Raw genomic sequence first — 22,509 nt, forward strand, 5'->3', positions numbered from 1 at the left:
CTCTCTTTTTTAAATATATTTTTTTGATTTTTTACAGAGAGGAAGAGAGAGGGATAGAGAGTTAGAAACATCGATGAGAGAATCATCCATCAGCTGCCTCCTGCACACCCCCTCCTGGGGATGTGCCCGCAACCAAGGTACATGCCCCTGACTGGAATCGAACCTGGGACCTTTCAGTCCGCAGACCAACAGTCTACCCACTGAACCACACCGGTTTCAGCTCACTGTTCTCTCTGTCCCCCTGGCAGCCCAGAGCATGGCCAGTGCCCAGCAGCCCTGGAGCCCCGAATGGGCGGGACTCACCGCCCCGAGCGAGGCAGGGGCCGGGCAGGAAATGTCCGCCGCTGGCCCTGGCCTCCCCGCTCCAGGACCTGACGGGGACCCGGGTGAGTGGGGGCAGGGGGCGTGGTCGGGGGAACGGAGGTGGGAGGACATCTGAAACACCAGTGGGCACCTCAGCAGATGCCACGCGACAGCCGGGGGCCTCTCTTAGCCGGCTCAGCCCCAAGGAGCCGCGGAGCCGGGCGCGGGCCCACCCGCAGGCGGGAAGAGGAGCGGGCGATTCACGTTGCATTTGCAACCGCAGCCGCTTGGGGAGGAGGGGCCACGTCAGGCCATCCGTCCGTCCGTCCGCCCGCCGGTCCATCCAGGGCAGGATGGGTTCAGCAGGTGGGGCCCAGGGTCGGGCTGATGCCCGGCTGGCCCCGTTCTTGGGGGGACGGGGGCGGGGGAGTCACAGCTCCTCTGGGAGCCCCGTGGCCCATCCCAGGCAGACCCGGCCGCCCCCCAGGCCTGGCCCTGCGTGCACGGGCCCGGTCCTAGGCCGCGGTGCTGTTCTCGCAGCCGCCGCCGGCACCGGCAGCCCGGGCGCCCACTCCGGCATGACCACGCGGGAGCTGCAGGAGTACTGGAGGGGCGAGAAGGGCGACCGCAAGCCCGTGAGGCTGATCTTCGACATCGCCTCGGCCCGCATCGAGGAGGGGACGCCGTGCAGGTTTGTGGTAAGCACCGCTCCCCCTGCCCGGGGTCAGGGGTCGGGGGTCAGGGGCCAAGTCCGCGGGCCTCGGCTTCCCAGCCTGGACGGGCTCACCCACGTTCACGGTTCTGCGGGAGAGGAGGCTGGGGAACGGGGTGCCGCGGGGGCCGGAGATCTGTGGGCCACAGTCCCCCATCCCCACGAGGAACCAGCTCTTATCCCACATCTTCTGGGGTTGGTCATCTGTCCCCTCACACAGAGCAGCCCACCCTGGCCGGTTTTGCTCAGTGGCTAGAGCGTCAGCCCGCCGACCAAAGGGTCCCCATTGGATTCCTGTCAAGGGCAAGTCCCTTGGTTGCAGGCTCCTCTGGACATCCATGTTTCTCCCTCTTCCCCTCCCTCTTCCATGCTGCCTCAGAGATCAGTGGGACCATAGCCTCCGGTTGAAGATGAACGTATTACCAAAAAAAAAAAAAAAAAAAAAATTAAAAAGCCCATTTTCAGGGAGGGCTTTAACTCCCCACATCATTCTTTTCATCGCCAGTCCCCAGGCTCACTCTATCCATTCAGACCCTCCTTGGAATGTGCTCCAATGCTCGCTTGCTCTCTCCATATCTCCACCTCTCTCTCCATCTCTCTCTCTTTCTCCATCTCTTCCCCCCTCCACTTCTCTCTCTCCATCTCTCTCTCTCTCGCTCTCTCCATCTCTCCATCTCTCTCTCTCCATCTCTCCCCCCCTCTCCATTTCTCTCTCCATCTCTCTCTTTCTTCATCTCTCTCTCTCCATCTCTCTCTCTCTCTCCATCCCTCTCTCTCTCTCCATCTCTCTCTCTCTCCATCCCTCTCTCTCTCTCTCCATCTCTCCCCCCCTCCACTTCTCTCTCTCCATTTCTCTCTCCATCTCTCTCTCTCTCCATCTCTCTCTCTCTCCATCTCTCTCTCGCTCGCTCTCTCCATCTCTCCACCTCTCTCTCTCTCCCCCTCCGCAGATGTACCAGGTGGTGGTCATCCAGACGGGCAGCTACGACAGCACGAAGGCGGTGCTGGAGCGGCGCTACTCGGACTTCGAGGCGCTGCAGCGCGGCCTGCTGCGCGCCTTCCCGGAGGAGATGGAGGACGTGGCCTTCCCCGGGAAGCGGCTGCTGGGCAACCTGGCGCCCGCGCTGATCGCCGCGCGCTCGCGGGCGCTGGCCGAGTACCTGCGGCAGCTGGCGGGCCTGCGCTGCGCGCGCCGCTCGCGGGAGCTGCTGGACTTCCTGACGCGGCCCGAGCTGCGCGAGGCCTTCGGCTGCCTGCGCGCCGGCCAGTACGCGCGGGCGCTGGGCGCGCTGGGCCGCGCGGGGCCGCTGCAGGCGCGGCTGACGGCGCACCGGCCGGCCGCCGCCGCCCCCGCGCTCTGCGCCGCGCTGCTCTGCCTGCGCGAGCTCGAGCGCCCCCTGGAGGCCTTCGCGGCGGGCGAGCGCGCGCTGGCGCGGCTGCGGGACGGGCACCGCTACCTGGAGCCGCTGCTGGACGCCATGGTGCGCCTGGCCCGCGCGCTGGGCCGGGACTGCGCGCCCCTGCAGCGGCGCCTGGAGGACTGCCAGCTGCGCAGGCCCGGCCCGCGGGGCCTCACGCTCAAGGAGCTGGCCGTGCGCGAGTACCTGGACTGAGCCGCTGCAAGCTGCAGGCCCGGGGTCCCCGGGGCTGTCCTTGGGGCGCCTCCTGGATGCAACAGCCACGTGGGGCCGCTTAGAGTCCCCCATTTCCCCAGCTGCGTCCAGCGGAGCCCCCGCCCCTGGCCCCCAACTTCTCCTCCTCCCCCCCTCTCCCTGTGTCCCTTAGATGCCAGGCACCCCTGCTCTAAAACCACAAACCCAGCCTAAACTAGTGTGGCTCAGTGGATAGAGCATCAGCCGGCGGACTGAAGGGTCCCAGGTTCGATTCCGGTCAAGGGCATGTGCCTTGGTTGCGGGCACATACCTAGTAGGGGGTGTGCAGGAGGCAGCTGATTGATGTTTCGCTCTCATCGATGTTTCTAGCTCTCTATCCCTCTCCCTTCCTCTCTGTAAAAAAAAATAAAATATATACTTAAAAAAATAAATAAATAAAACCACAAACCCAGCCCCGGCTGGTGTGGCTCAGTGGCGAGCGTGGACCTATGAAAACCGGGAGGTCAGGGTTTGATTCCCGGTCAGGGCATAGGCCCCGGTGGCAGACTCGATCCCCAGGGTGGGGCGTGCAAGAGGCGGCCGGTCCATGATTCTCTCTAATCACTGATGTTTCTATCTCTCTCTCCCTCACCCTTCCTCTCTGACATCAATGAAAATACGTTCTTTAGAAAGAAAGAAAGTCCAGCAGGAGGCGGGGGAGTTTAGTAGAAGATTCGGGCAGCCAGCGGGGTGAGCTAAGAGTGGGCCCCGGATGTCAGGCTTCACGTGGCACCAGCCTGCTGGGTGCAGAGGGACACTGGAGTCTAATGGGGCGCCGGTGGGGGTGGGGATCGCCTAGAATCTGCACTGCGGGGTTGGGGTCTGGGTACGCACCCGTGGCCACGGTTCTTCCACAGGGAGGTCCTGGCACAGTGAGAAGGGGGGCTGGGGCCAGGTACCTGGGAAGTCAGCCTGGGACCAGGCCAGTGGCGAGGGCAGATGCCGAATGTGGGGGTCGTGTACACCTCAAAATATCACATATTCTGTGCATGTGTGAGGTTTTTTGTTTTAAACACACACACACACTAATAACAGGGTGGAGAGGACCTACAAAATCATATCAGGGAATTCCCCATCAGGACCCCAAGGCAGGGGATGGACTTACCCAGGCTTCCTAAGGGGCTGCCCACCCGCCTCTCCGAGGGGCACTCGGTGCCGCCCTCCCGGGTGGTTGGCAGCTGTGGCCCGTTGGTCTCCGGGGCTTCTGGCCACAGGCTTCATCCCTCACAGGCGTCTGAGGGCCTGGAGGACCCACACGCCGTCTCCTCCGGGCCTCTCCCTGCTGCTGGGGAAGCCAAGGACCCACGCACGTCTTAGGTCCTGGAACAAGTCCTTCCGCTCCCCGTGCCGCCTCCTCCAGGGCGCCTTCCGCAGGGCCCACTACAACCCGGCCCGGGAACAGAACCATCAGCCTGTTGGGGAGCTGAGAGCTGCTCAGCGATGCTGAATGTCAGGCCCCACCCCAGACTCACCGAGTTAGAATCCACAGGACAAGCTCCCTCCCCTTCCTCACAGGTGATTCCTGTCTGCACAGGTGAAAGCAGGAGGTAAGCCAGTTCAAATGGGAGGTGCCTGAGGAGCAGCATCCGCTCCACCTGGCTCCTCCCCATCTGTCTTCCTGCCTCCCAGACCCCCCAACACACCCTAAGCCCCTCCCACACACCTAGGTCCCTCCCACACACCTAAGCCGCCCCCACAAACCTAGGCTCCTCCCACACGTATAAGCTCCTCCCACACATAGGCCCCTCCCACACGCCTGCCTCACTGCAGGGCCAGGAGCCTGCAGCTGGTGGCCCAGGCCAGCTCCCTCGCACCTGGCAACCGCGCTGGGCCCTCTCCCCAGAGCCTGGGGGCTCCTCTGGTCAGCAGCCTGCTCCAGCAGCCTCTCCCGCCTGCCCTGTGGTCCCCCGGACGGGATCAGACAGGCCTCCCCTGAGTCACCGTGGGAAAACAGCATCTCAGTGGCCGCCTCATCTAACAGGCCGGACACAGAGGCCCCGAGAGGTTGCGTGACTTGCCCGAGGCCACACAGCCGACAAGGAGCAGACAAGCTATGCACCCTTAGGGTCTCTTCGCCTGTGTCTGTTTACAGGTGGGGGCACGGCGGCTGGAGAGGGGACTCGCTCCCGGTCACAGAGACCAGAGCAGCTGTCCACACCACAGCGCCGTGGCCAGCGGTGGAGCAGACTCAGCGATCCCTCAGCCCAATGACCAGGGAGGGCTTCTCGGAGGAGGAGGCGTGGAAGGGAGCCACGGGGCCGGCAGTGGAGCAGACTCAGCGATCCCTCAGCCCAATGGCCAGGGAGGGCTTCTCGGAGGAGGAGGTGTGGAAGGGAGCCACAGGGCCGGCAGTGGAGCAGACACAGCGATCCCTCAGCCCAATGGCCAGGGAGGGCTTCTCGGATGAGGAGGTGTGGAAGGGAGCCACGGGGCCGGCAGTGGAGCAGACACAGCGATCCCTCAGCCCAATGGCCGGGGAGGGCTTCTCGGAGGAGGAGGTGTGGAAGGGAGCCACGGGGCCGGCAGTGGAGCAGACACAGCGATCCCTCAGCCCAATGACCAGGGAGGGCTTCTCGGAGGAGGAGGTGTGGAAGGGAGCCACAGGGGACGCTCGGGAGGCGGCCACGGGAGCTCGGTGGGCAGAGGGGAAGCAGAAAGGCGAAACTGAGGCGGGAACCTCTCCCAGCCCTGGGGACGCAGGCCGGGCCCTGGAAAGGAGGCGCCCCGGCCCGGCTGAGCCCGCTGAGCGGAAGGAGAGCCGGGTTAACGGACCAGGGAGGGCTTCCTCCTCGGAGCAGCCCAGGAGGAACCAGCGTGAAGCTGTGTCACCCAGCCCCGCTCCCTCACTCTCACTTCCTCCGTCACTTCTGCTTCCCTGGTCTCTGCTCTCTCTCTCCTCCGGGGACAGGACGGCCGCAGCAGCTCCGGCCTCGCAGGCTCCCCCGTCTGCAACCACAGAGGCCCCGTTGGAATCGGGCGAAGCTTTCTTCTGGAGGGGATGCAGGGAGCACCCCGAGTCCCTCCCCGGGCAGGGAGCCCCAGCCCCACAGCACAGCCACCACCAGCGGCTCGGCCAGCCTGCAGCAGGAACGGGCCTCACGCTGCTCTGCCATCTGCTTTGTAGATGCACTAGGCTTCCTTCCTTAGAGCAGTTTTGGGTTCACAGCGGAACGAAGGAAAAGGTGCAGAGGTTTCCCATCGCCCCCACCACCACCACCACATGCACACCCTCCCCCGTGATCAACATCCCCGCCAGAGGGTTGCATCTGATGATGCGATCTCGCAGAGCCCGCAGTTTGCATGGGGTCGCCCTTGCGGTGGAATGCCTCCACCATTCACGTGTGTCGGAGGATGACAGGTTGAAGTGTGGTGACATTGTATCATAGGCCGTCAGCATGTCACTGCCACATAGTATCCTTCCCCACCATGGCCTCTGGCTTCATGGGATCCTTTTGGTCTCCCGGCCCTGCTGGTGTGAGCCGGCCTGTAATGGTCCCGTTTCCTCATTTCAAGCAACAAAGCAGCAAACGCCGCGGCTCGCTGGGCATTGCCTCGCTGCTGGCGAGCTCCGCGGGGTGGCTGGTCCCTTCCGGTCCCTGAAGGCGGCAAAGACGCTTCCTTTCCCCCTTTCCCTCCTGCCCTTCTGCAGGGAGGCGGCATCCAGGAGCTGGATCCGTTCCTGAAGTCTGCAAAGCGGCCGGCAGAGGGCGCTGCCGCCCCGCAGGCTCCGGCGCTCCGCGGGCGGCGGGAGCGGAGGGAGGAACCGTTAGGGGATCAGCTTTTCCCGAAAGAGAAAAGACTTTGCAAGCCCGTTTGTTCGGGGCGGTTTGAAACAGCGCTGGAGGTTAAAAGCTGTGCTGGGAAGGCGCTGATGCTTCGCTGCCTCCTTCACCCCCCCACCCGCCCGCCGGCCGCTGCCAGGGTTTCTGGGGTCCCGGGCGACCAGGACTTGGGGTTCAGGACCTCACCGCCTGCGTGTCCGCTCCCCAGCCTCGTCGCCGCAGCCCAGCCCGGAGGCCCCAGAGGCGGGAGGAGGCTGGTGCCCCTGGGCGCTTAGAAATAGCCCTGCAGCCGCCCCTGGGCGGCCAGCTGGCTCCGGGGCGGGGGCGGGGGGCTCGCTTACCTCCCTCCTCATGGGGGAGGGGTTCTTTCTCCAACAGGAGGGAGGCTCTGGGCGCCACGCCCATCCCCAGACCTCCCCCCTCCCCCCAGCTTCTGAGGACCCAGGTGGTGGGGGGCAGGGGTAGGAGGGGAAGAGGGGACGCCCTCCATCTGCTCCCTGGAGTGGGGGAGGGGACAGGACTCCTTGCCGCACACCTGCACTCGCTTCTACCTTTGCACACCTGAGCCGGTGCAAACTGTGGGTAAAGCCAGGTTGGGACGGCGAGAGGGGGAGGGAGATAACGGAGAAGTACCCCTTGCTTGTTAGGGTGCGAACGGGTGCCACCACCTAGGAAACTGGTTTGGCCACCCTCTCCTGAAGCCGGACGTAGAGGACTCTGTGGGGACCCAGCAGGCCCCGCTTCGGAAGGTCCCCCACCGAGAGACAGGGAGACGCTCACCCCAAAGCCCGGACTAGAACTTCAGAGCAGGACGGTGTCCAACCACGCCCCCCAGCTGGGAACACCCAGCGCCCAGGGACCAGGAGACGGTGAGCGCTGTGGTCAGGGCGCCGGGGGAATAGTATGCAGCCCCGAAAAGGACTTTGCTGGGGAAAGGATGGGTCCCACCCGCGGGCGTGAGCGAAGGGGCAGACGCAGAAAGTGCAGCGGGCAGGACGCCCCCTGATGGCGCTGGGGAGGAGGAGACGCTGGGGTACTGGCTGAGGATGCTTCATCCCGGGGCAAGGAGAAGGAAAACGCAGAGCGGGCCGAAACCAGTGTGGCTCAGTGGATAGGGCGTCGGCCTGCAGACTGAAAGGTCCCAGGTTCCATCCCGGTCAAGGGCATGTACCTGGGTTGCGGGCACATCCCCAGTGGGGGGTGTGCAGGAGGCAGCTGATCAATGATTCTCTCTCATCGATGTTTCTCTCTCTCCCTCTCTCTTCTACTCTGTAAAAAATCAATAAAATATATTTTTAAAAAAAAGGCAGAGCGGGGCCCTGTGACCTCCAGGGAGTGGCTATGTCTGCTGGAGGGCGGGGCTGCGGTGGGAGCGGCGGCAGGAGGCCTCGGGAAGGGAGTGGATCTATTCTCAGTCTCTGGGGAGGGGGTGAGGGCGTCTGTTTGGTGATACTTTGTTGGGTGGCACACTTCCATGCTACGCACTCTCTGTGTGGTGCAAATAGTTGAGATATATTTTATTGATTTCAGAGAGGAAGGGAGAGGGAGAGAGAGAAACGTCAATGATGAGAGAGAATCACGGACCGGCTGCCTCCTGCCCGCCCCACACTGGGGATCCAGCCCGCACCCCTGGCCCGCGCCCTGACCCGGACTGGAACCCTGACCTCCTGCTTCACAGGCCCACGCTCATCCACGGAGCCACGGGCTGGGCCACCAGCTCACTCTTATTGACACATCCAACCGCCTGTCCTGCCCTCGCCCCACGCCTGCCCAGCCCCCGTGGTCCTCAGAACCACCTGACACATCCAACCGCCTGTCCTGCCCACGCCCCACGCCTGCCCAGCCCCCGTGGTCCTCAGAACCACCTAGAACCGTGGTCGGCAAACTGCGGCTCGAGAGCCACACGCGGCTCTTTGGCCCCGTGAGTGTGGCTCTTCCACAAAACACCACGGCCTGGGCGAGTCTGTGTTGAAGAAGTGGCGTTAGAAGAAGTTTAAGTTTTAAAAATGCGGCTCTCCAAAGAAATGTCCATCGTTGTGCTGTTGCTATTTGGCTCTGCGGACGGATGAGTTTGCCGACCACGGGCCTGGGAGAGGGGCTGGCAGGGCGGGGTGGTGGGCGGGTGGCCTCTGTGGCTGTGCAGGACCCGTGCCCTGAGGGTTCATGCTCTGTGGGATTTACGAGGCTTTCAGAACGGCTTCCCCCATTTTTATCTTGCCCCCCCGCCCCCCCTTCGCTTGTCCCCCCCGAGAATTATGTCCGCAGCCTGTCCTGGAGCCGGGCGGAGGGAGGGCACTCAACAAAGAGCTGCTGCCTGTTGACAGCACCCTGCACCCCTTGGGGCAGGCAGGGCGGGCCCTGTGCCTGTGGGGACCCCATTAGGGCCGGCAGAGGGGCAGGAAGGGGAGATTGTGGGGCGGGTGGGGGGGTGAGGCCACAGCACCTGCTGGCCATTCAGCTTCAACAGCCCCTGATGCCTGAGACTCAGGGTCCGGGGTGCCGGTGTCCCCCCCAGGAGTCCCTTCCCCTCCCCGGAGCCCCCGGGGGCGCCTCCCCCACCTCGGGGCTCCTGGCCCATTAAAACCCGGGCTGCGGGCGGGCCCTGAGCAGCCCTCAGACAGCAAGCCCGGAGCCTGGGAGCCGCTCGCTTTGAACGCGGCTGCGGCCGGCTCCCTGCCTGGCGCTGGCCCGCCTTCACAGGCTGAGCCTGCAGCCTGCTCCCCTCGTGCTGTGATCAAAGCCCTGCTTGTTCCCGATGGGCGACAAGAGCCGTCAGAGCGACTAATGAGAGTGCGGCTGCACCGTCCCTCCGCCCGGCGCCGGGAGGACCCGGGCGTCCTGGGCGGGTGGCCGTTAGCATCGGGGCGGGGAGGGCGCGGGGATCAGGGGAGAGGGTGCAGGCAGGGGTGGAGGAGGGGGAGAGGGTGCGGGCAGGGGTGGAGGAGGGGGGAGAGGGTGCAGGCAGGGGTGGAGGAGGGGGGAGAGGGTGCGGGCAGGGGTGGAGGAGGGGGAGAGGGTGCAGGCAGGGGTGGAGGAGGGGGGGAGAGGGTGCGGGCAGGGGTGGAGGAGGGGGGAGAGGGTGCAGGCAGGGGTGGAGGGGGGGTTGGGTGGGCAGGTGGATCATTTGGCGCCAGATGCAGCCCATTAATCAGGAGGAGTCACCTTCTCACTGGCCGATACAGCCCATAGGTCAGGTCTAGCCGTGCCCTCTCTGCCCCACACAGCCCATTGGCCAAAACCAGCCGCCCCCTCACTACTCCACATAGCCCATTGGACAGAACCAGCCACCCCCTCACTACTCCACATAGCCCATTGGACAGAACCAGCCACGCCCTCTCTACCCCACACAGCCCATTGGCCAAAACCAGCCGCCCCCTCACCAGTCCACATAGCCCATTGGACAGAACCAGCCACGCCCTCTCTGCCCCACACAGCCCATTGGACAGGGCCAGCGCCCTCCTCCTCACTGCCAGATGCAGCCCATTGACAGGACCAGCCACCTTCTTGATGCCCCATACAAACCACTGGCCAGGACCACCCGCCCCCTCACTACCCCACACAGCCCATAGGCCAGGACCAGCCTCCACACAGCCCATTGGCCAGGACCAGCCACGCCCTCTCTGCCTCCACACAGCCCATTGGCCAGGACCAGCCACGCCCTCTCTGCCTCCACACAGCCCATTGGCCAAGACCAGCCACTCTTTCACTGCCCCCTCAGTCCACTGGCCTGGAGCAGCCACCCTCTCACTGCCCCACACAGCCCATTGGCCAGGACATGCCGCCCCATCACTGCCCCACACAGCCCATTGGCCAGGACATGCCGCCCCATCACTGCCCGGTGCAGCCATGGGTGAGAACCATCCTCCCTCTCACTGCCACATGCGGACTGGCTTAGACTCACCTCGGGGCATTGGGGTCAACCACAGGGCACAAGTTCAAACACACCCTCCCTCCCCTTCCCGTCTGAATCTTCCGCTGCGGACGTGAACATGGGGAAAAAACAGAGCTGGTTGACCCTCCATGCGGCCCATTCACTCATTCATTTATCCCATCACTAATTCATTCAACCACTCATTCAGTCACTCAATCATTCGTTCACTGAATCATTCATTCGTTCAACTGTTCATTCATTCATTCAGTTATCCATTCATTCAGCTGTTCATTCACTCAATCATGCATCCACAGGTACATACTGAGGGTTGCCTGTGTCCCTGCCCTCCAGGAGCTCACAGGCTACTTGCTGGTGGAGGGAGAGGGGGCGGTAAGAAGGCTCAGGGCTGGTGAGCAGGCAGCAGAGGCAGAACGCAGGGCGCCTGACCCAGCTGTCTCACCACCTAGGATGCCCCCCTCACCCTCCCTCCCCCCCCCCGCCAGGATCGTGCCTGCAGGGGGTTTCCTGAGTCCCTAGGCCTCCAGGCTCCCCCAGCCCCTAAGCCCCTCGCCCAGTGGTCGGCAAACTCATCAGTCCACAGAGCCAACTATCCACAGCACAGCGATGGACATTTCTTTGGAGAGCCACATTTTTTAAACTTACACTTCTTCTAATGCCACGTCTTCAACACAGACTCGCCCAGGCCGTGGTGTTTTTGTGGAAGAGCCACACTCCAGGGGCCAAAGAGCCGCCTGTGGCTTGAGAGCCGCCGTTTGCTGACCACGGCCCTAGGGCCTCACTCTGATGGACCAGGCCCCGGGCTGGCCGGGCCCCAGCTGGCTCAGAGGTGTCCCTGGTGTCCATTTGTTTGTCTTCCCTGTAAGGGCGAGGGCTCCAAGATGGAGGGGACCGTGCCCCCAGGGCTGACCCGCAGCCTGGCCTGGCCCTCAGGGCCGGTCCCAGCCCCTCCTCCCCTCCTCCCGCTCCCGGCCGGCCCGTGTCTTATTCCATAAAAATCGATGTCCGCGCACGGCACGCCCGCACATAAAAGACATGGCATCAATTAGCCTCCTTTGTCTTCTCCCCGCTCCCGTCTCTGCCCCGGCTCCTTCGGAAACCTCTTTTGTGGGGGAAAAGCTCGAGTTTCAGCAATTTGCATTATCCACACACTCCGCTTTGAAGTTCCAAGTTCTGGTAAGAAAAGGACCCACTTATCTGCCCATAAAAAATGTTCAAAGCTTATAAATTCCCCGAAACAGATGTACATTATCACTGGCCCTGCCTGTCTGCGGGGGCAGCAGCCTCCCGGTGCTCGGCCCCGCCCCCGAGCGGCTTGTCTCCACGGAAGCCCCGCTCCCGCTGGTGGGCCCGCCGACTTCAAAGGCCCCGGGCGTCTGTGGGACGCGGGGCTCCGCGTGGGAACACCGGGCCTTCCCAGTCCCCCGCGACCACATCAGTGCCGGGCCTGCCTCCTCCTCTCCCGGCATTCCCCTCTCGGCAGGAAACCGAGGCCTGGTTCTCTGCCTTTGTCCCCTCACGCCTTCCAGCTTCACTCCCACCCCTTCCCCCCATCCAGAAGAGGGCTATTCAGCCGAAACCGGTGTGGCTCAGTGGATAGAGCATTGGCCTACGGACTGAAGGGTCCCGGGTTCGATTCCGGTCAAGGGCATGTGCCTTGGTTGCGGGCACATCCCCAGTAGGGGGTGTGCAGGAGGCAGCTGGTCGGTGTTTCTCTCTCATCGATGTTTCTAACTCTCTGTCCCTCTCCCTTTCTCTCAGTAAAAAGTCAATAAAATGTATTTTTTTTAAAAAAGAAGAAGAATGTTATTCAGCAGCGGGGAGGGTATTCCTAATCCCCGGGACCCCAGCAGTTTGGTGGGCAGGAATGTCATCAGCAACGTCTACCCTGTAGGCACCACTGGGCGCCCGCTGGCCAGGCCCCTGCTGCCAACCCGTTCTCCCCGAAGTGGCCAGACGGTCACGTCCTGTCCTGCCCGCCCTGTTGACCCTCCACCTTCTGGAAGCTTCCCCCAGAATGACGCGCAAACTCGCCCCTGTGGCCCCCAGGGCTCAGTTCGCCTGCCCCCCTCTCCCCGCCCCTTGCTGTCCGAACTCAGCCTCGCTGGCCTCCGAGATGGTCAGGTCATCCGCTGGCCCGCCCACCGCCCGCCTCAGGGCCTTTGCACCAGCTGCTTCCTCTCGCTTTTCACCTGGCTTGTTCCTCCTCATCCACAGAAGTGGTCACAGTTGGTAACAAGGTAATGTTTGTGCGACAGCTCCCGCTCCACACACACGCACACGCACACACACACACACACACCACTGGGCTGAAGGCTCGGTGAAGGCAGGCAGGGAGGGAGGTGTCTGTTTCATTAGTGCCGAGCCGGGCTCCTGACACATAGTAGCTGCTCAGCAAACTCTGGAAAGTGCGAGTGGACGGAGGGGTCTGGGATGAACTCAGGACAGGTGTGGGCCGGGGGGAGGCCAGGGGGTCCGAGCAGACCTCTCTGGGCAGCGAGTGCCAGGTGGGGGTCACCCTGTGCTCTTCCCAGGCCTCCGGCAAACTCTGTTTGGGCAGATCCGGGTCTGCAGGGAATGGGCCGACTCCAGGAACTCACTTACAGGAACTAAAGGGCACAGCACGGATTTGAATGAGATACTCAAACCCTTAGGGAGGGAGGAGGGAGGGAGAGAGGGGAGAGGGAGGGAGGGACAAGGGGAGAGAGAGGGAGGGAGGGAAGGGGGAAAGGAGGAGGGGAGGGAGGATGTTACACACAAAATTCTCCATAGCATCTTGTCTCCACGGAAGCCCCGCTGGAGAAAGGGGAAGAGGGGAGAGAGGGAGGGAAGGAGGAGGGGAGAGAGGGAGGGAGGGAGGAGAGAGGGAAGAGGGAGGGAGGGAAGGGGGAAGGGAGGGCGGGAAAAGGGGTCACATGGGCCGCTCTAGAATATTCTGGCCAGGAATTTCCGAGGCAAATCACAATCAGATGCTGCTGCTGCCTCTCCGGGGCGGAGCCAGAGGAAATGGGGTCAGGTGACTCCGGGTAAGAGGGCCAGGGGCCTCTCCATCTGGCAGGGGTCTGGCCAGGGCACCGGGCCACTCAGAGCCACGGAACCCGGCCTGCACTGGGAGCCCACGGGCGGGCTGCGTCCCAGGGCCCGTCCCTCCTCCTCCAGGGCCCGGCACCCCTGGGCACCCTGGCCTCCGAGCTGTCCCGACTCCCCGAGTCTCCATGAACCCCGTCCACGGGCTGTGCCTGGAGCAGCCGGTGCCCGCCTGGCTCGGGGCCTCGTCGGCAGGTATTTAGCCCTGGAGCACCTGCCTGCGCTGCGCTGGGGCCGGCCAGGCCGTCTTAAGGACCGCGATGACTTTGGGCGGAAACAGATGCTCACCAAACCATCAGGGGCCCCAACACGTACACACGGGCCCCCCTGATTGTCACAGACTCCTCGGAACCCCAATCCGCACTCAGGGCGTGGGCACGGAGCAGAGCAGCGGGAGTTTGGGGCCACTCAGCGGAGCGGTGCCAGCTGAGGGCCGGGGGCACGTGGCCGTGCAGGGCCCGGCTGTGTGCATCCGGGTGCCAGGTGCCGGCCTAGCCGCCTGTCCCCGGGGCAGCTGAGGCCACGGCCTGCGAGAGGGGCCTGAGAGCTGTTCTGGGCTCAGCTCCGGGTGGGAGTGTCCACTCCTTCTCCGCCCCCCGAAGCCTCAGTTCTCCCATCTCAGAGGCGAGGAGCAACTCCCCCGACCACATCCTCAGCTCCCCGGGCCTGTGCCCTGCGCCCCGCACCTCCGCCAGGTTCCCCAGAGCCCAAGGCGGAGGACGAGAGGGCACAGTGAGGGCTCCTGCTCTGAAGCCGAGCCCAGTCCGGGTGGGTTTCCTTCCCTCTGCACAGTAAGAGGCCATGTTTTCTCTATTTTCTGTTCTCAGTTAGCAAGACTGAAAGCTGCCCAGGCTGTGTTGCTCTGTCAAACTTTCACATGAAACATGGCTGCTGCATGATTGCGTGTCACTGTCCATGCCAGCGGTTCCCAATGTGGGGTACACGCCCCCAGGGGGGCAGTTTGATGCTGGAGGGGGGCATTTGGAAAATGAGTTAGGAACAGTGGATTTTTTAATTTCTTATGTTTCCAGGGGCTTCCTATATTGTCTATCAATAGTTCTGCGTTTTGTGTTTGAAACTTCGCTATGTGCTCCTGTCACGTCGCATTATTTTTGAAACCATTTCTTAGTGATGTCTTCTTCAGGACGTCAGCTGTCCTTCCGAGCTTTTATTTCTCCCTTTCGCGGCTGCCGTGCTCTTGGGAAGCCTGTTTAGGCCAAGTTCATGGCCTTTCAGGGGCCCTCCACACCTCTCTGACACCCTGCTCCCTGCGGTTTCCTTTGCCAAAGCGTGTAATCGGCCCGGCTGGGTGGGGAATGCACCCCAGGCCCCAGGAGATGGGAGTGGCCCACGGCAGCCGCCAGCCTCACCCGGACACCCCCGGCCACCTCATGCCTGGCGGCAGGTCAGCGGAAACGGGGCATCCGGGCACCAGTGAGTGCCTGTGGGTGAGGCAGGAGTCCGGTCTCCCCGACAACGGCTCAGGGCCCCGCGCTGGTGCTGAGCTGGGGGCCAGGCCCAGGCTCTAGTGCGGGGCAGGGCGGGGGGACAAAGCATGGGCTCAGAGTCCCCCTGGAGCACTGCTGCCCCCTGTGGTCCCCCCGCATTCCTCTCTCCTCTTCCTTCCACTGCTAATCCCGGGGTGCAGCTTCTTCTGGGGGCCAGGAACGACAGCATCCGAAGGGAAGGCAGTGCTCCTGAGCTCTGCTGGTGGGCACTGAGGCGAGAGCCCCACACGCCTGCAGGGAGGGGAGGGGCCGCCGCCCCGAGTCTGAGCAGCTGTTGGAGAGAAGGGCCCAGGGAGCCAGGTCGCCAAAGACATGAGGTCACAGAGACCAGGCCGAGCTCACACACACACACACACACACGGCCCCGCTCGGGTAAAAATAAAGGCCTGGGCCTGGAAGGGGGATGAGGCCATGGCTGCCACGTTTTCCTCCTTAAAAATAGATCCGAAATAAACATCGCAAAGGCCGCTTCTGGAAAGCTGGGGGAGGTCAGAGTCGCTGGGACACAATGTTTTCTGTTACAAAATTGTGTTTGAAATACTTTTAAAAATAACAAAAGGGGGGGGGGGTAAGGGAGAGATCAATGGGGCAGAGTATTTAGTGGAAATATCCTGTGTGATATTATATTGATAATATTCTGTGTGATATTATAATGATGGATACACGTCGCTATCCATGGGATTTACAACAAACGCCAGCACTGATTATGATGTGTCCATGTAGGTTCATTCTTAGAGAGAAAAAAATGCCACTCTGGCCCTAGCCAGTTTGGCTCAGTGGGTAGAGCATCGGCCTGTGGACAGAGGGTTTCATTCTGGTCAAGGGCCCATGCCCGGGTTGCACGCTTGATCCTCAGTGGGAGGGTGGGGGGGTGCGGGAGGCAGCCCATTGGTGGTTCCCTCTCATCATTGATGTTTCTCTCTCTCTTCTTCTCTGAGATCCATACGAACATATATTGTAGAAATGCACCTCTCCGGGGCTGATGGTGACAGCGGGGAAACTGTGCCTGAGGGGCGAGGGGGGAGGGAGGGTATCAGGCCTCTGTCCCTTCCTCTCCGTTTTGTTACAAACCTAACACAGCTCTGAGAAGAACAAAAACAGCGTCTTTTTAAAAAGCTAACAAACTCCACATGGGGAGATACCGTATCTAAATGCATTTATTCATGTACGTGCTCCAACCGCAGCTTTAGCTCAGTGAATTCTCACCCAGCTCTGTGGGGGAGTCTTTTCTGATCCCCTTTCCTGAAGGGGAAACTGAGGCTCGAGAGGCCCTGGTCCCACGTGGGGCACTCAGAGAGGACTGAATCCAGGCGGCCCGGCCCCGGGTCTGTGCTCCAGCCACCAGGCCACACGGAGCGGCCCCAGAGCAGGGAGTCAGAGGTGCCGGAAGCAGGTCCTTTACACGCACACCTTTTTGGGCTCTTTGGGTCTTTTATCTGCGCACGCCACCATTTCTCAAAGTGGTTTTTAAAGTAAATCTCAGTGGCCAGGAAAGCCTCCTGACAGCCGTGGGGCTGGGGCCGAGGAGCCGCTCCCCAGTCGCCAGGCCACAGGGAGGCTCCCTGTGCGGACCCCATACCTGGTTCGTTGCCATGGTTGCAGCATTTCTGGGCCTGGGGGACCAGGAGCACAGGTCCGCTCAGCATCCTTCCTCTCCTTCTGTGCAGACCCCGCCCCTTGCCACAGGTTGGCCACGTGATCCCAGTGGGCTACGGTGATTGGCCCAGGGATGGGTACCAGCTCTGAGCCCAACCAATCAGCATATTCTCGAGGTCCCCGCCCTCCAGCTCCCCATGGCTTGGCCTAGTGCAGTGGTCGGCAAACCCATCAGTCCACCGAGCCAACTATCAACAGGACAACGATTGAAATTTCTTTGGAGAGCCAAATTTTTTAAACTTAAACGTCTAATGCCACTTCTTCAACATAGACTCTCCGAAGGCCCTGGTATTTTATGGAAGAGCCACACTCAAGGGGCCAAAGAGCCACATGTGGCTCGCGAACCATGGTTTGCAGACTAATAGCCTAGTGTAGGATCCTTTCCTACTTGGTTGTGAGGTCCAGAGAGCTGGCAGCCCCCACACGGTGACAAAACACACTAGGGGGTGGGGGTCTCCCTCCTCCCTCCCCCCTCCTCCCTCCCTGCCTTCCTGGCTTTGGTTACATCGCCATCAGTTTGTGTTGGATACCGACTGTCAGAAGCCTGGATGCAGTGGTTAAGGGACCTTGGGGGAGGACTAGGACCCCAGCTCTGCCACCTGCTGTGTGACCTCAGGTGAGTCACTCAACCTCTCTGAGCTCCAGCTCCCCGCGCTTCGCTGGCTCCTCGGAGGGTTGTCCTGAGGATGAACTGTATTAAGCCATGCCCACGCACACGGTTCACTTGGGGACAAAAACTAAGCCCAGTATTTTCAAAAAGAACTCCTTGCCAACCCCCTGGAGCCCAAATCAGAAGCTGGAAAAGGGGTGGCAGCTGAGCAACCAAGCATCAGACAGGCAGGCAGCTGGGTTCACTCTGCCCTCTCTGCTCCGCCTGGAAGGACCCCGGCCCCCTCCTCACCCCTCCCCCGGCCCTCGCGCCTGCAGGGGAACCCCATCAGCAGCTCCCCCACCCTCCAGCTCCCCATGGCTTCAGCACGACAGGACGCAGGGCAGGCAGGAGAGGGAGGGTCCCTGGCGGCATGGCTCACTGCTCCTCAGGGGGACCCCCTTCCCCAACCCCTGCAGGCTGGGAGTGGCCGCAGTGCTGGCCTCCATCCTGCCCTCTTGCCAGCTTTGCCCGCACTGGGTGGCACCCTCCTTTCTCAAACTCTCCTCAGCGAGCGCCTTGTGAGTGACCCGATGGCTGAGAGCGGCCCCTCCAGGCTTCCATCGGACAAAGGCCGGCCCTTCGGAGCACGCCCCGGGCCAGCTCCGGCCACTGCCCCGCCTCGCTGCTCCCGCGCCCCAGCAGGCCTGTCCAAACCTCTGACCCGGACCACATAAGGGACGCCGAGGACAGGCGAGCGGCTGTTGGCATCGGATGCGGCCCCCGTGTCTGGGCGCGGAGGGTGTGGACCGGGGAAGCAGGGACGCGGGCACACGGGGGCGTACCTGAGAGTGTATATTTATGGAAAGATACATCGGAACGGACGGCGGCGTCTAGCTATGGGTACAGAGAGCCAGCAGGGACCCGCCGGCCGCGTGGATGTCTGCGGAGGGCAGACCTCGAGGTTCCCACGTCTTCCCTCAGCCGGCGACTCCCCGAGGCCCGGCCTGGCCGGCTCCCTCCCGGAGGGTTCCAGAGCGGAAGTCTGTTTCAGGGCAGTCTGAACGGTGTGCGTATCTTTCCGAAGAAGCGAGGAGGAGGAGGAGGAGGAGGAGGAGGAGGAGGAGGAGGAGGAGGAGGAGGAGGAAAGGGAGGAGGATGAGGAGGAGGAGGAGAGGAGGAGGAGGAGAGGAGGAGAGGAGGAGAAGGAGGAAAGGGAGGAGGATGAGGAGGAGAGGAGGAGGAGAAGGAGGAGGAGGAGGAAGGGAGGAAGATGAGGAGGAGGAGGAGGAGGAGGAAAGGGAGGAGGATGAGGAGGAGGAGGAGGAGGAGGAGGAGGAGGAGGAGGAGGAAAGGGAAGAGGAGGAGGAGGAGGAGGAGGAGGAGGAGGAGAAGGAGGAGGAGGAAAGGGAGGAGGATGAGGAAGAGGAGGAGGAGGAGGAAAGGGAACGAGGAGGAGGAGGAGGAGGAGGAGGAGGAAGAGAGGAGGAGGAGGAGGAGGAGGAGAGAGGAGGAGGAAGGAGGAGGAAGGAGGAGGAGGAGAGGAGGAGGAGGAGGAGGAGGAGGGGAGGAGAGGGGAGGAGGAGGAGGGGGAGGGAGGAGGAGGAGGAGAGGAGGAGGAGGAGGAGAGGAGGAGGAGGAGGAGAGGAGGAGGAGGAGAAGGAGGAGGAGGAGGAGAAGGAGGAGGAGAGGAGAAGGAGGAGGAGGAGGAGAGGAGGAGGAGGAGGAGGAGGAGGAGGAGGGAGAGGAGGAGGGGGAGGGGGAGGAGGGGGAGGAAGAGGAGAGAGAGGAGGAGGGAGCAGAGACGTGTCTCTTCGGGAACGATCCCACAGAAAGGGCAGCGGAGGCCTCTGGGTGGACACACACACACACACACAGCGGCTGGGACGGCGCGCGGAGCCCGCTGTCCTCGGAGGTCCTGGGAGCACGTGACCGCCGGGAAGGAAGGGCAGGAGGACGTCGGAATAAACCAAGAGGTAGCAGCTGTGTATCTTCTCGGAGAGTTCGAGGGCTCCGGGAGCCGGGCCGGGCCCAGTGCTCTCTCTCCGGGAGCCATGGGGCGCGGCAGGGCGCTGGCCGGGGGGCTCCGGGCGGAGTGGGGGGTCGGGGGTGGGGGGCAGGGGGCTGGGAAGGGCGTGGGCCTGCGAGAAACCACAGCTGGAACCTGAGGGAGCCTCCGGCGTCTCCGGGCGGCGCCCCGGCCCACAGTCCGCACGGCGTATAAATAAGGGTTAGTTCTGTGTGTCCATGGGCCGTCTGCACGGAGGCGAGCCGGGTATTAGTGGAGTAACAATAATTATTAATAACAACAGCCGTCGGGATAACAATAATTAATAGGATAAGGCTGCCTGGGGGGAGGGCCCTGGTGAGGCAGGGCCGGGCCTAGGTCTGGTAGAAGTGGTGGTAGTGGTGGTGGTGCTCATGGTGGTGGTGGTGCTCGTGTCTCTGCACCGCCTGGCCGGCCTGGCCGTCATGGCCCACCGCGGCCGGCGCGGGCGGCTCCCGCACGTGGTCCCGGACGGGGGCCTGCGGGGCCCGGCCCCCCGGGGGGCCCTCCCTGGCCCGGTGCCGGTGCTTCCGGTGCCCGAGGGGCGCCGGGGCGGGGAGGAGGCCCGGGCCGGCGGCCGGGTGGGCGGCCGGGGACGCCGCGGGCACGGCGGGTCCCGGAGGCGGCTTGCCCCTGGGCCCCCTGGCCGCGTGGCCCACGCCCGCGTTCCTGCCCTGGGCCTTGGGGGACCTCACAAAGTGCCTGCTCCCATCCTGGGCGCCGCGGAGCCGCTGCTGGGCCTCCAGGGCCTTGGCGGGCGGGGCGTCCGGGCCGTGGGCCGGGCCGGGGTCCGCGCCCGGGGGCTTCCGGTGGGGGGCGTGGACGGCTTCTGGCTCATGGGAGCGGGACCGCGTCGGGTTGGAGGCGCGGGGGGGCAGTTCTGACTTCTGGGCCACGGACGGGGAGCCTGGGGACCAAGGCAACAGGTATTCCATGAGCACCTACTATGCGCAGCCCTGCACCGCGCCCCACAAATCACCTCCGCCCTGGTTCGCCAGGACTGTGCAAGGCCGGCTATTCTTGACAGAGAAGCATGGATCGGCTGCCTCCTGCACCATCGGGGATCGAACCCCCAACCCGGGCATGTGCCTGACCGGGACCCGAACCAGGGACCTCTTTGTTCAGGAGTCAATGCTCAGCCACGGAGCCACACCAGCCAGCATCACTTTTTTTTTTTTTAACGTTTTTAATGTCACTGCCCCCAATAACATCCTGAACCTGACCCATCCAAGCTCTGCCTTCCCCCAGCCCAGAGGGGATGGTGACCACTACCCACCTGACTCACCTGCGGCCTGACCACGCCCCCTCATCCCGGCCACGCCTCCTTTCAGCCAGACCACGCCCCCTCAGCCCCCTTACCAGGCCCGAACTGGGACGTGTAGTTCTCTATCCCAGCGAGGTCTAAGTAGTGGTTTCTCCTCTCAATGTTCTCATCCACGCACGGGTGGTAGCAGCCGGGCTGCTCCAGGCGGCTGTCCCCCTGGAACCTGTCACAGGAAGGCGAGTGAGTGGCAGGTGCTGGCGGGTGGGGGCGGGGGGGCGCTGGCGAGGGGAGGGCGGCCCACAGCCTCCTGGGAAGCCACGGACCAAGCCTTTCGGACCCTTTGCTGCTTCCCTCTGGGTCCCGGGGACGGTGGGAGGGACGGAGCGGTCCATGGAAACAGACCCCTGCCTGGCCGCCCTGGCCTTTCTGGCAAAAACAGGCCCAGAGCAGGGGTCAGGGGTCAGTGTGAGCACCTTTGCAAAGCAGCCGACACCAAATGCCAACCCTCTATGGCCTGAAGCGTTTGGATAAAGCGATGTAGGCCTGTACTCAGTTATTTTTTATTTTAAAAAAATTTATTGGTTTCGGAGAGGAAGGGAGAGGGAGAGATAGAAACATCCGTGATGAGAGAGAGAGTCATAGATCAGCTGCCTCCTGCTGCCCCACACTCGGGCCTGTGCCCTGGCCGGGAATGGAACCGTGACCTCCTGACCCATAGGTTGATGTTCAACCACTGAGCCACACTGGCCGGGCAAGACTCAGCTATTTAAAAAAATCAAACGTTGTGAGCCTGTCGTCTGAAACCGCTGCCCCTGGAGGGAGCGCAGACGGAAGCCTCCTGCTGGGACCCCTCAGACGCGGGCACACAGCTGGTGCGTACCGTGCTCCGGTGCCCGGCTGCCCGCCTCCCCCCACCCCGCCCCGCCCCGCCCCGCCCGCCGTACCTGAGCGGGGCCCGCTGCCTCTTGTCCCAGCTGCGCAGCTCCTCCGCCGGCTTGGTCTCCGCTCGGGGCCTGGCGCTCTGCAGGTCTGAGTCCCACCCCCGACCAGCCGGTGAGCAGCTCCGTCCTGCCCCCCACGGCTCCGGGGCCGGCCCCGCAGCTGCCCAACGGCTCGATGGCCAGGCTTCTCCGAGCCAGGACCAAACAGTGGGGTCTCCCAGGGACCCCGCCCCGCCTGCTCAGCGCCTCCCCGCACTGCAGGGCTGGGCTCCACGGCCCGTCCTCCCACCCCAGCACACACAGCCTCCGCCCTGGCTGCCGGCCACACAGCCCTGCGGTGCTCCCTCCAGCCCTCCACCTGGAACCCTTTCCGGATCCCAGCCCCACCCCTTCGAGGGCCCCACCGCCCCGCCTGCCGGCAGGGGAGCTCCCGGCGCCCGCCGCCCTCGCCCGCCCTCACCGGGGTGCTGGAGCAGGAGGCTCCTCCGGCCCAGGCTCCCGTCGGGGGCCACCGAGAGCTTCACCCGCAGCGTCTTGCTGGACGCCGGGGAGTGGTTGACGGAGGAGTCGACCACCTCGTAGATGGTGTGCAGCAGGCTGGTGATGTCCTGGGGGCGGGGGGAGGCGGAAACCACGCCGTCTGAAGCAGGGGGGGCGTGCCTCCCCCCAGCAGCCTCGGGGCTCAGCGCCCGCCTCGCCTCATTCCCACCACCCCGCTCCCTGCACCTCCTGCCTCAGTCCCCCTGGAGGCACACGCCCGGCCTTCGCGGAGGGCACGGGCAGAGTCGCCTGGCCCAGGGCCTGTGCCCTGTGCCCCGGGCCAGAGGGCAGGCGGCACACTCACCTCCCGGGTGACCTTGCCATTGTTGTCGAAGTCGTACAGGGTGAAGGTCCACTCCTGCCGGCTGTCCTCCTCCACGGACACGTCACACTGCAGCTCCTGGACGGACAGAGAGACAGACAGCACGCGGTGCAGTCACCCAGCGGCCGGAGCACCGGGGGGCCAGGCTCAGGGCTGCCCCCACCCCCCTGCAGAGTAAGGACCAGGATGCGGCTGGCCAGGGAGAGCGGCCAGGCCG

At 63.5% G+C, this 22,509-nt stretch overlaps 2 protein-coding genes across 5 annotated transcripts in view; one reads left to right on the forward strand and one right to left on the reverse strand.

Annotated features, from left to right (window-relative positions):
- The first annotated feature begins 226 nt into the window (after positions 1 to 226).
- Positions 227 to 2,811, forward strand: SNX20 (sorting nexin 20). Of its 2 annotated transcripts, XM_036441213.2 has the most exons (3): positions 227 to 386; positions 844 to 1,001; positions 1,966 to 2,809. In XM_036441213.2, exons 1-3 carry the CDS (start codon positions 257 to 259, stop codon positions 2,626 to 2,628), a joined length of 951 nt encoding a protein of 316 aa, XP_036297106.1. In that variant the 5' UTR covers positions 227 to 256; the 3' UTR covers positions 2,629 to 2,809. The 2 variants fall into 2 exon arrangements, with proteins under 2 accessions (XP_036297106.1, XP_036297105.1); XM_036441212.2 differs by lacking the exon at positions 227 to 386 and having other exon boundaries at positions 638 to 1,001; positions 1,966 to 2,811.
- Positions 2,527 to 22,509, reverse strand: part of NKD1 (NKD inhibitor of WNT signaling pathway 1) — a 59,896-nt gene continuing 39,913 nt past the window's right edge. For 2 of the 3 annotated variants that reach the window (XM_036441004.2, XM_045582881.1), the window contains 5 exons: positions 22,275 to 22,370; positions 21,891 to 22,038; positions 21,434 to 21,518; positions 20,585 to 20,712; positions 19,280 to 20,132 (listed from right to left, as the gene is read on the reverse strand). In XM_036441004.2, the coding sequence (XP_036296897.1) occupies positions 19,561 to 20,132; positions 20,585 to 20,712; positions 21,434 to 21,518; positions 21,891 to 22,038; positions 22,275 to 22,370 (1,029 nt within the window). In that variant the 3' untranslated portion in view covers positions 19,280 to 19,560. Of the gene's footprint in view, positions 2,633 to 11,745; positions 11,751 to 19,279; positions 20,133 to 20,584; positions 20,713 to 21,433; positions 21,519 to 21,890; positions 22,039 to 22,274; positions 22,371 to 22,509 lie in introns of those variants that run through there. The other variant, XR_006741887.1, reaches the window with a different exon arrangement.

The sequence above is a fragment of the Pipistrellus kuhlii genome, unplaced genomic scaffold, assembly GCF_014108245.1.
Source record: "Pipistrellus kuhlii isolate mPipKuh1 unplaced genomic scaffold, mPipKuh1.p scaffold_m20_p_17, whole genome shotgun sequence".
In the NCBI taxonomy this organism is placed as follows: Eukaryota; Metazoa; Chordata; class Mammalia; order Chiroptera; family Vespertilionidae; genus Pipistrellus; species Pipistrellus kuhlii.

Coding starts and splice junctions, on each gene's coding strand:
- SNX20 (XM_036441212.2), top strand. CDS start 657: ATGGGTTCAGCAGGTGGGGCCCAGGGTCGGGCTGATGCCCGGCTGGCC. Junction 1,002..1,965: donor GGACGCCGTGCAGGTTTGTG/GTAAGCACCGCT, acceptor CCCCCTCCGCAG/ATGTACCAGGTGGTGGTCAT.